This window comes from Helicoverpa zea, chromosome 13, assembly GCF_022581195.2.
Source record: "Helicoverpa zea isolate HzStark_Cry1AcR chromosome 13, ilHelZeax1.1, whole genome shotgun sequence".
Lineage (NCBI taxonomy): Eukaryota > Metazoa > Arthropoda > Insecta > Lepidoptera > Noctuidae > Helicoverpa > Helicoverpa zea.
The window spans coordinates 9,268,205-9,281,366 of NC_061464.1; the positions used below are offsets into that span (position 1 = coordinate 9,268,205).

Consider the following 13,162-nt stretch of genomic DNA (forward strand, 5'->3'; position numbering starts at 1 on the left):
TCGCTTCACCAGTTATGTTAAACCTTCTTGTAATTGCCAACATTATATGTATACGAGGTCCTGTTAAAATTGGTGTTTATTTATAAAATCTGTAGTGAGTTGGGAAGGGTATTTGGGTAACTTTCCAAATTCTTACCAATTATAAACGTGTAAATAGCGGTCTATCGCGCTTTAATGCTAAAACTATTGAACTATTGTTATTAAAAAGAAGGTATTTCTGTTAGGTATATAGTTTATAGTCTGCTAAGTCCTTGTGGTGCGTAAATAGTCCTGTTTAAGGACCGATTCAACCAATTAACACGTATACTTTAGCTACACGAGTAAATAATATTACCTATATTTTGGCGTTTAGTGTTCTAAGGATATTTTTTTCAAAATATATTACGTATTACATTCCCAACTGCTCTCACTGTATGTATTTTAAATTGGTTCACTAGTCAAAGGCCCACCCACTAATAAACAAACACAATTTTATTTCTTCTAACGTTGTTAAAGAAATTTCATTCACGTATCTCAGCCTTAAAGATAAACAGAACCAGATTTCGTTAGAATATTCTAGATTCAGAGCTTAAAGGAAACAAACAAACGAACAAAGTTAAAGAAACAAAACCAAAAGATACATAAAAAGACAATTTTGAACGTGAATTCCGAAGATAAATATTGCTTAAGGTATTCCCGAAATACGGTGGATGACGACATCTTCACAAGAGCGTCTCGAGACAATTTCGTTTGTTTATCGTCGAGCTAAGGTGTTATAAATAAAAGTATCTAGTAGACTGCAGACTGAACTGTCGGCCGACAGTAAAGTTTGATGGTAATCGTGAATGCCAGGAAACTTTTTAGTCAGCTGATAGCTGATTGTTGTAATGTGCACTACATGAATACATCTTTCTACTGATTTAAGGTACGGTCAAATATAGGCCTACTAAAAGTTTAGGCCCAAAAAACTTAAATCGGCTTTTCATGACGGATAATATATTACTGTTAGAATGTCACACGATAAAAACTCGAAACAGTTCTACTATTAAAGGCTGCTTCTACCGTACACAAACCGACTAACTGACACTAGGATAAAAAAGCCAATAAGCTTACTTTTATATGAGTGAGAAGATCCGTCGGGACGTGGGTTTAACGGAGAAAACTCCACGGAGAACAGCTATTTCTAAGGAATTTTGGTTTATAAGCTCTTCGATCACGCCAAAACAGTCTTCACCTGACTTAAGTGAGTTCTCCTTCTTTGCAGTTTTCCACATCACATCATGAGTTGTTCCCGAAGCATTGCGCTGTTGGCGGCGTTGTGGCTGGTGGTGGGAGCCACCTCCTCCCCCGTCAGGAGATCACCAGATCTTGAGGCGAGACGTAGAAGTGCTATCGACAGGAGTATGATTAGGTAAGAAAGTCATTTTGTAACTAGACTGTTTAACAGTAAATAGGTTGTATGAAGGGATAATGGAATTGTAGGTGATTTCACCATATTTATTCTTCGGATTTATAATTGCAAGACCTAATTTCAAAGTCAAGAAAGCCCTGACTAGCAATAGTCTTTACTTGTAGGTGATCTGTCATCGGCAATACATATGCGCAAAGAACAGTGACAAAATCCAGGTTTTTGGCTTTATAAAGCTATGATCTTAAAGGGGATCCTCTCAAATTGAGGTTTATTATCCGCACCTGGAAAGCAAACCCATATTTAATCTTTTATTTTATCTTTAAAAATTTCCCTTTGACTTCCAACAGGTTCGGCCGTTCATACCCCCAAGAGCCTTCAGCAGCAGACCTTAGAGAAGCCTTCCAGCGCCCCACACGTAGAGGGAACAGTTTCCTCCGCTTCGGCCGCTCGCAACCCCTCACCCTCTCCACCGACGACCTAGTCTCCCTCCTCAGAGCATACGAAGAGGACTACGACACCCCCATGACGAAAAAATCCGCCAGCTTCGTCCGTTTTGGACGGGACCCTAACTTCATCAGGCTAGGCCGTTCCGCTGAAGACGAAAAGAGTGCTTTTGAGCAGAATTCTGAGCTGGTGGTCAGTGGATATCCTCAGAGGAAGAGCCGAGCGAGGGATCACTTCATCAGGCTTGGAAGGGACAGTGAGGAGATGAACGAGAATGAGTTGGAAGAGAGTGAGGATAGCAGACGGAAGAGGTCCGTTGAGGCATGCCATGACTGCCAGTCGTAATCTCTTTGTTACTTTTCTATTACTGGGCTAACCGCTGATTGAGAATTTTTATTGTGAACTAAATACTGTGAATTGTTACTAATATTTTTCAATTTCAATAATGATAGTGTTTTGTTTCCTTTTGAATGTGGAAGCCTGTATTTTAATCTGTCAATTTTAAAACTATATTATGTGGTGTGTACTACTAGTGAGGAGTATACTAGTCTCATCCTGCGGTTTTTATTGTATTTTCTCTACAATTTTTGACAGGCTAAAGTTTTCTAAAAAGGCTTAACTATGTGGTGCAATTGATGTTAAAAAAATATAAAAAATCAAATAAGTATTACTACTATAGGTTTAATATTTTAGAAAAGTACAGTTAAAACATTTTAACGGTTATATTTTACAAATTAATGTATTTATCTTGAAACATAATACGCTTACTCATATTTTGATCTCAAATATTTATAAGCACTTATTTTATAAATAATTTATTATAACATATAAAACCTTATTAAAAATAACTGTATTTACGTAATTTATATATTTCAAAATATAATTTATTTGTAATAAAAAATGCCATTCCTATATAGTATTTTTTCTTTCATTATTTCTTAAATGTAAATTTAATGAAACTGTACATTTATAAAGTGTTAGCATCTGAAATATAGGCTGGGTTATTTCAATTTCGGATGCCCACACTAATTGAAAAAAATAATTAATAGCTATAATAAAACTACTTAAAAACTATATACCTATTTAATATGTTAAATTGATGTTAATAAAATAGTATTTAATGAATTGTTGCAATTCTAAATAAAGCATTATTGTGTAATGATTGAACATTCATTTAATATTTTATTTAAATGTAAAATAAAATGAAGTTTATTGATAAAGTTTTGATCACTTCATAATTCCCTATTTCCTTTAACAATCCCCTGGTGAATTCCTTTTATGCGCAAATGGAATAAAATTCAATTATTTATGAGGAAATTGATGAAACATGGTGTTTCAATATTAACAAGCTATTTAATTGAATTTAAAATTGATGTTGAGTTATGGTATCCAAGGGGAGATAGGTACTTATTGATTCAACTTTGTTATAAATTATTACAATTGCGTCCAGGGAGACAAACCTTAAAAACCATTGAAATAAAATTCGATGTCTAATTAAAGTTCTGATTTATTACAATCTAATGAACAGAATCATTAATGATCGATTTCATGTTCCGACGAGTGGTCACATTATAACATCGCACTTAAAGAGAAAACTATTACGTTTGCACTAAATACATGTGCTATAAAATGATACTTTAACCATTCCTTTGTCATACAAAATTATTCACCCCATGTCTGAATATGTGAACACAAAGAACGTAGAATTTGATCACAAAAGGCGTAATGAAGGATCTGCAAAGATGCGGTTTTTGGCAAATATACTACGCACGTAATATTGGTAAGTACTACAATATACTTGTAATATTATAAGATATAATACATGTAATCTATAGTTTTCATTTTACAAAGCTGAAGACATTGTTTCTTTGATGGATTTGTAGCGCACGTCAATAATTGTTTGAAAAATGTAGACCGATTTTTTTTTTTTAATATTTCAGTGTTAGTTCGCCCGTTTATCGGGGAAAGCTAATATAGGCTTTTTTGGAATATTTTCTGGTAGTAATCTAGGTAGTAGGTACCTAGTTTTATGAAATCATGGCCTGCAAATGAAATCCACAATTGACTGTATACCTCAGACAAATCTTAATTCAAAAGCTTCTTAAATCTTGTAGAAAATCTGCAATATTTTTGTTAGCTACAAAGATTAAGTTTCAGTTCTTTTAACGTTTTTTAACAAAGCTAAAGCAGTAGCTACAGGTCATAAAATTAATAAACGGGCGTCGGATGGCAACAGTAAAATAAAGTACCGTATTATGCCTCAGTTAAAGGTTTAATTGGACCTTCTGTAGTATAAATATCGTATAACATGCACTTAGAAGTTTATACCTTCAGCGTCTTTGTGCTAAATTGTTGCTAGGTTATTTTGTTTTGTAAATCTGTTTTAAAGGTATATTATACCTAGTATATGTATCAACATCATCATAGTTTTTGCAATTTTATTGGAGTCAGCTTCCATTCCATTCTATACAATTGCCAAAGATTTGTATATTAACCATATACAATATTTGTTTCGGATAATTAGTCAAAAGCCAGAAAGTCTGACAAACAGTGTACCAACGGGTATTAAATTGGGTTGTACTGTTAACTGGATTGAAGGAAGTCAGATAGCCAGTCCCTCCGTATAAAACACTGGTACTCAGCTGTAACCGATTAGAATGGCAGTCGATATTAACATAGTTGGGAAAAGGCTAGTCAGATGGTGGCCCATTAAATACTGACTACTAAAGTTGAAGATCACAAAAAACTTTACGAAGGCACTGACATAAATTGAAAAACATAAAAGAATGAGTGCACACTTATTTTAAATACTTAGAGTGAGTGCTTTGAAAAGTGTGTGAGTGGAGATTATTTTTAATTAAAAAACTGATTGGAGACTCTTGTATTGTTTTCTGGCGTCAAGATATTTTTTACCCTTGACACAGATTCTGCTATTTATTAGGTATTTTTTTATTTTTTCAAAGCCACAATATTCATATCATTTGTTGCATTCCGTCTTGTATCATATGTACTTTGACTAGCTTTGGCCAGAGTTTTCACTGTTCTGTGATCATGTACCCAGATAAATGGGCTATCCAACACTGGAAGAATTATTCAAATTGGACTTTTCTGAGGTTGGCAGTATCAAGGGAACAAACAAACTCTTCAGCTTTCTATTTAATATTAGTATAGATTTTAAACTTCAACGCTCGTTCGAATACACGCTATATGGAACACAGGAAGCTTGCTAGGAAATAGAAAAGGATGTTTGCTCATGTCTAACACGTAAATAACTCTATTCTTCATTCTTTAGTAGTTAATAATTAGTATAAATAAGACCAGATAGGCATTTTATGCCAAACAAAAATATTTTTTGACTAGAATAAACAGTTAGGCCAATTACTTAAACAGATAACTTAAACGACCGTTTTCCAAAATCCGTAATGAGTAAACGGTTGTTTTATGAAAACTGACATTTATGTTGTCGGTGAGTTTGGGCCTTAACCTCACTTTTGTAACTTGTCGAAAGTTTCTCAGATACTTAGTTAAAATTACATTTCTAGATGAAGTTAGCTTTAAACACTTAGTTACAATGTCAAGCAACATAATTTGACGCCACATAATAAATTATGAATCTAATAATGATGATGAACAACTACAAAACTATTCAACTATTGAAAATTGAGCTTAGGTGCCCTTTATTAACACTACTAGGTTTCGCCGGCAGTTTTACTCCAGTCCTGAGTGAACTACTTCTCGCATCTCGATGAAAAGTAGCCTATATGTTATCCTGTTAGCTAAGTTTTAGCAAAATGTAGATATACAGTAGTTTTTGTATGAAACAGGAATAGACATTCACACATAAAAACTTTCGCGTTTATAATATTGTTACTGAATAGGATTTTGTGTCTCTCAGGTGAATTTCCCATTATGGCACTGAAACCTGGTGAAGAATGGAACAGATGAACTGAACCGCAGACTTCAAATTCAATTTGCTGGCTTGACGATATTAAAATTAGGTAAGGCCACTTTGGGACATTCATATAATATTTTGACAACTAAACTTGGCTCCAAGTGATTAAGGAATAGAGTTTAATTTTGAAAACAACAAAAAACAAATTAAAAATAAACTTAACCAATCGTTAAAACAATAACAACAAAACTCTACGTTTTTTCTAACATTACGAGTAGCTGCAGCAACACTAGGTTCTTTATTTGAAAAAGTACCTATTTGGTAATTTCCCCACGCACACACTCAAACCTACACACACAAACTTACAACGTACAGCTAATCAGCCCATAGCCATCATCTCATCAGCTGATCAAAGGAGAAAATCAACAATGTGCATGAATCATTGTGTTCTCAATGTATCACAATAGGCTCATAGGGAAAGTTTGTTAAAGGTTTGTGGGCTATCATGGTAGATATATTTATGCTGTAAAGTTAATTAGTACCTAAGTACGCAGATAGAAAAAGTAAATATTTCATTGATACTGTTGATATTAAGTTTGTATAAATAAATACACTACATATAAGTAAGGCAACAATAGACACATCATCTGTCAAAGTTGTAACTGTCAACTATCATGGTTTATTAGATACAACATGGTGACAGACGGACGAACAGAACCACGTAAGTACCCACTGTACACGTAACCTTAAATACGATTTAATTGATAAGTTTGAAATCAATCCAGTTCCAAAATGTAGAAGAAATTCACAATATATAATGTATGTATCTTGACACTTAACATTCAGTGTATTCAAGTATTCCATGCAACTTATTAAAAATCTAAAACAGTGAACTTTGGCTCGAATAGTCTGCAGCTAAACAATATATTGTATAAACTAACGCCAGTTAACTGAAGACCAGCAGAGATTTATATCAGCTCTCTTGTTACTGTAGGGATGGGAAACACTCGATAACATATTATCGATAAAACATTAAGTTGAATTACTTAAATTTTCAATTTTCTTACAACACAAAAACAAATTCGTGTATGTACAAGATGAATAAACGAAAATGTAACGTTTGAAATATTTTGTTCTATAGAAGTTTATTATTTTGTCTCTGAACTGTAAAGTCTTGGTATTAAAGCCACTTTTAATGAAGTGTATAATGAATGCTATTTAGCATCCTTGTAAGATTATTATGAAACTTTAGCAAAGTAGGTAATAAGACCTAAATGGAGCTAATTACCTCTTTAAGGACTTATAACAGAGTTCAGCAAAAACTTTGAAAGCATTCACATTTTCTTTATTGAAATTTTTAGATTTTTTTACAGAATCGCCTCATATGAATATACATTTTGAGATTATCGATAAAACTGACAATAATATTTTATACATCACTAGCGGAGTCCAAGACATGCAAATGTCTTCAAAGATAATGCATAGAATATATTGTAAGGAACACTGATATCTCATGATAGTATATATTATGTAATATTTCTAATAAATACATACGAGAAACATAAAGGGAAACTCTATTCTCAACTTGAATACCATAAATACTATAAATATAAACAATATTTAGGTATAACACAAAATAATGGTTACAATTTAATTTTTACATTACAAAGAAAACATTTACCAAGTGCGAGTCGGACTCGCGCACGAATGGTTCAGTACCTAATTCCGTATCTACAAAATGATACGAAAGATCTACGATAGGTAGCAATAGGGCAACGCTTTTCCCATTTGGGTAAGGACTCCTAAAAACGTAGTATCTGAATACAAATCCCGGTATTTAAGAAGCAATTTGGAGCCATCAATCAACCTAGTGATATGCAACTATTTCACTAGCTATTCGAAGATATATAATACTAGACAGTACAATCCAGAAGAGGGGTTGATATGTAGGAGAAAATCGAGGAAAATGGCAAACATTTTGTAGAATTTTTGATTTTAAATAACCCTGCATACCGTAGACAAAACTGCCGGCCTCTCGGTTCATAGTTTATTTTTAAGGTAATTGTGAATCCTATCAAACATTTTAGTCGGTGTGAAACCCGCTAGACGATGACCTGATCGTTGACAAAAATTACATTACAATTCATCTCCATACCTATTCAATCCGATCAAACTACCGGCCGACTTCAACTTTGCATTCTAAAGCCCTCGCTTCTAAATTGCGATACACAAGCAAACTACACAATGTTACAATGTATAGGTACTACAATTTAGATGGTTTTTGGGTAGTAGCAACCTCTAAAATACACCTCAAATTGCATATGTACCCACATATAATAACATTAGCGACGACATAAAACGCCGAACACCGTACGGCGTACAATTTTAGCAAAGTTTCGTCATAGGTAAGTGACAATAATCTAATAATGAGTGAGGCAGCCAATATGCGGACATTGTCGGGAAATATTGACGGCCACTGCTCTCTCTTCGACTGACATCTTATGTTTCTCAAAGTTTCCTCTCTATATTTTCTACTAGCTTCCGCCAGCGGCTTCGCCCGCGTGGTGTGTTGATAAAAAGTAGAATATGTGTTAATCCAGGGTATCACCTATCTACATACCAAATTTCAATCAAATCGGTCCAGCCGTTTTTGCGTGATTGAATAACAAACATACATCCATACATTCTCACAAACTTTCACATTTATAATATGAGTAGGATATTTATAGTAAGTTTTGGTGGCCTAGTGGGTAAAGCACCAACCTCTCATGTAGTATGTGTGGATTCTATTCCAGGTCAGGCAAGTACCAATGCAAGTTTTATAAGTTTGTATGTACTTTCGAAGTATATCTTAGACACCAATGGCTGATCAAAAGGTGAAGGAAAACATATTTACTGGGTTCAAGCCTCCTCTCACACAGAAAAAGATTGAACGTTAATCACCACGCTTGCTAAATGCAAGTTGGTAGATACTCCTTTTGCTGTGACTAAACATATTGTTATAAACTTAGAGAAACATTTAAAAACAAAAGTCTATCTACATGAAAGTAGTTATAGATATATAAATATATACATATATTCACGATTAAGCGTGTGAGCCATATTGTGTGGCGAGAAGTAAGATTCGATAAACAGTTTGAATGTTCAATCCTGGATCAGAGCTAGGTCCACCATGAACCGCAAATCAAACAATATCTTCATTACTTGCATATGTTACGGTAAAAGCTTGAACGTCGGTAAATTCTCAGATGTTCTAGTAACACCTAAGATGACATGACTTTTAATGGTAGGTACAAGCCCGAACCATTTCAGGATTTGCTGAAACGCAGTGTGTTCTGTTAGTGTAAAAACCCGAACTATGGTAAACCTAGCATGTACTGAATTCGAATAGTAATAGTTCGAATAAATCCTACCTTTATAATAAATACTTACATATACCAACTCATGTCGGTAAATCTTAGGATTTACTGGAAAAACTTAGGATTTACCATAGTTCGGGTTTTTACAGTTACATATCTATATTTAAAAATATAAACTAAAGAGTTTGTTTGAACGCGCTTATTTCAGGAAGTAATGGACTCATATGGAAAATTACTTCACTGACAGATAGCCCACTTATGGAGGAGGATACAGACAACTTCTTATCTGGGTGGCCAAGCTAGAACAGAAATAAAAATGACCAAAACCAACCGCCACTGTTTAAAAGCCTGTTCTTTCTTGTGACATTTACTAACCATATATTGTTTGTTGCCTTAAATATAGGTACTAGTAATACTAAATATTTACCAGATTTCATACCTTAACACTAACACACGCACGACAGAAGAACAGCCAGTAGTACAGTTTGAGCACGCCTGTCTCTTATAATTAGCTTAGGACAATACCGGACGGAACTCCGGCTTACGTAAACCATGTACGGACGGTCCGCAATCTGGTTATACTTGCTATTGTTTATTTACCTGCGTTTGTTAGTAATGTAGTCTTTGGTAACTGAAATTGGTCGAGTATAGTAAAGGATTTTGGAATACTAGACGTTCTCGGATCTTTCAGTCTTGTCCAGAGTAACTATTTTGCAGGAAGAAATACTTGAGACCGAATAAAAATTTACTTTATCGAGCTCCAGATTACCTGTGTATCTTTCGTATTTCGTAAATCGAGTAGTTTGACGTGCAAATCGGACAGATAGACAAACAGAGAGAAATACTTAATAATTTATCAAATAAAAAATTATAAGTAATTAAAATAATCAGGATCTTTCAAATTAATTTAACAAATTGATCGCCAGCTTTTCCATTTCAACAACCTCGTATTTCACAAGCATACATATAATATATTTAACGAGATTTAAAAGAAATCCTTGATGAGACCTTAGCGCCAAAAACTTTGCAAAGTTCTTGCAACTGACATGTCAGCAATTTTCACAGTGAAAATATTTTTCAAATGCAGAAATTGTAGTTTGATATTGTTGTCAATTTGCTAAGAATGGCGTAAATTGCATCAAAAACTTTCACTGCCCGAGTAAATTAAATCAAGAGGGTAGAATAACTAAAATTCTGATCTCAAACATGGATATAGTAAACACTGGATACGAAAGATAAGTTTTCTACCTGTAAGAACCTATCTCTTATACAAGCTGTTGATTTGCATCCGTGCCATATTCAAGGAGGTAATTATGCTAATGATTCTCGACCCAAATCAATAAAAAAATTGGTACGTATTTTTTTTTCTTTATTTTTTTTTCGGAATTCCGTAAATGTCATCTAGCCTTATTTAAACTTGGCGCGTATGTTACTGGCGTTAAAACCGTGCTGCACCCTCACACAAACGCAAACACAAAGCATACGCAACGATCACTCATAAATTTCATTCATAAATTGGATTAGGTACTTCGGAAATACCACGACATTACAATGACAAAAAAGCAGTGCATATTAGTTATTTCCCATCTACTGTAATTCCAATCGATTATTTACGTATTGTATGTCCTCCTCCTGAACTATGGCACAAATGCAAATCAACACCTTGTATAGGTACTAGCGGCTCCCGCGGCAACTACTTCCCGTAACAGGATAGAAGTAGTATATGCAGCAGCATATACTATATTAAGTATGTCGAAAAAAAGTATGTAGCTTTCCAACAGTGAAAAAAATCATATCGGTAGATTCGGAGCGTTTAGGAGCCAAACAAACCAAAAATTGTTTCTTCTTTGTTATACAAGTATAGATTAAGAAAATTGTATTCTACATTTTTTCTTCGTAGATAGATAGATAGATATTCTTTATTAGGTACACCAATTTTACATTTTTGATCTTAAACTAGTTAAAGTAGGTGACATAATGGGTGGTCTTATCGCTAAGAGCGATCTCTTCCAGACCACCTTAGGATGGATTGAGACGATGACGATGAGAGATGGATTCGTATCTACAATTATTATAACTTCATTTTATTTTAAGGATCGGATATCTAAAGTATCCGCCTGATTATTTTCAATGTTCCGTAAAATTGTAAGCATTCTTTATTATGTCTACGAAAGAAAGACATTCTTTGCAAAATATTGTGGAAATATATTATTATATCCCAAGACTCGAGTTTTTATTTAAAAAGCTTCATCTTTTACTAATACTGTGGGTGTATTTTATTTTTCCGATTTTCCTGGTTTCCGAGGTAAAACTTCATGAGATAGAATATTTACAGTATTAAATGTTTTATCGAGAGTTATTTCCAAGAACTTACACACATACCTATTGATGTTATTTTTAGTACAGAGTAACTAGAGGTATATTCATATACTAGCTTCTGCCAGCGGTCTCACTCGCGTCTATAACTATTTATCTAAAGCATAGATAGAACACTTATATACGAAATATTTTTACAAATCGGAATCATTCCTGAGATTATCGCTTTCAAGCAAACAATAAAAAAAACATACAAACTAACTGTTGAGCTATATAATATTAGTATACATTTACCGTTTATGAAAAAAAAAACTAATACTTAGGAACGTCTTCTGAAATACACATTCTTAGCGGAAAAGCAACTGACATGTCAGCAATTTTCACAGTGAAAATATTTTTCAAATGCAGAAATTGTACTTTGATATTGTTGTCAATTTTGCCTTTAAGAATTCTGGCACGAGTTCTTATGAAAATTTTGAGGGAACATTTAAAATGTTGTTACTATTTGCCTATGATTTCGAGGTTCTATACTTTTTCTTGCTAATTTAAGTGGTACTTAGTTCTACGGCTACTCTTCTAAGTTAGCTCTATAAAATTATACTCGTAATTATATAGTACGAGTATAATTTACATAAGTATAGTGTAATCTTTTCGTTAGGAGCTACTGCCTATGTTTTCGGGGATAATGTAGTTTTTATAATTTTTCAAATCAGTTTAATAATTTCGGAGCAAACAAACAAAAACATGTTTGCTCTTCATTATATTTATTAGTATAGAGGAATAGAAGACATTATACTTACTGTTACAGCCTTTTTATCGTCCCACTGCTGGGCTGCGGCATCCTCTCACACGGAGAAGGATTGAGCATTGATCACCACGCTTGCTCAATGCGGGTTGATGATTTCAGACTATACATATAGTCCATGATTTCCTTCGCCATTTCGAGAAACAGAAAAATATCAACAGTGTAAAGCATAGCAGAACATTAATCCTTCAGCTTTAATTAAGTCCAACTTAATTTGTCTCTAAAAACAAAGGACTAGAAAAATAAGGGTCACTACAGTTTGTCGACCGAATTAAAGTCGCTAATTGACAAATTTTCTCAAAATCTTTTTTTAAGATCATAAAAAACCGGCCAAGTGCGAGTCTGACTCGCGCACGAAGCGTTCCGTACCATTATTTAAAATCACGTTTTTTGTATGGGAGCCCCCCAAAATATTTATTTTATTCTAGTTTTCAGTATTTGTTGTTATAGCGGCAACAGAAATACAGCACCTGTAAAAATTTCAACTCTCTAACTATCACGGTTCATAAGATACAGCCTGGTGACAGACGGACAGACTGACGGACGGACGGGCGGACAGAGGAGTGAAAACAATAGGGTCCCGTTTTACCCTTTGGGTACGGAACCCGAAAATGTCCACTAGAGTTGTTAGAACACTTTTTAAGGACATTTTTTGTCTTCTAAAGGTCATGGTCCTATATAAACTGAGTCAGTGTTATTACAAATTCAAACGACACTTCTTTTGATGGGTCCGTCAATATTTTTATAGAAAAAAAGTTTTTGAGAAGAACGTTATGAATCAAGAGATTCGAGGCTTTCTAGGAAATGTAATATCATACATAAACTTACCTACTTATATATGTCATCTATCTATCTATGTCTTTTAGGTATACCTTCCTACCTACATTAAAACAGGATCAGAAAATGCGAAGGTCTTTCTGTAAACATTTTTACATGTATACCGTTTAAAACTTTTT

The 13,162-nt window shown here is 33.9% G+C and overlaps 1 protein-coding gene across 1 annotated transcript; it reads left to right on the forward strand.

Moving 5' to 3' along the window:
* The first annotated feature begins 287 nt into the window (after nt 1–287).
* Nucleotides 288–2,907, forward strand: LOC124635690 (FMRFamide-related peptides). Its single transcript, XM_047171642.1, has 2 exons — nt 288–1,390; nt 1,738–2,907. Exons 1-2 carry the CDS (start codon nt 1,260–1,262, stop codon nt 2,177–2,179), a joined length of 573 nt encoding a protein of 190 aa, XP_047027598.1. The 5' UTR covers nt 288–1,259; the 3' UTR covers nt 2,180–2,907.
* Nucleotides 2,908–13,162: the final 10,255 nt, after the last annotated feature.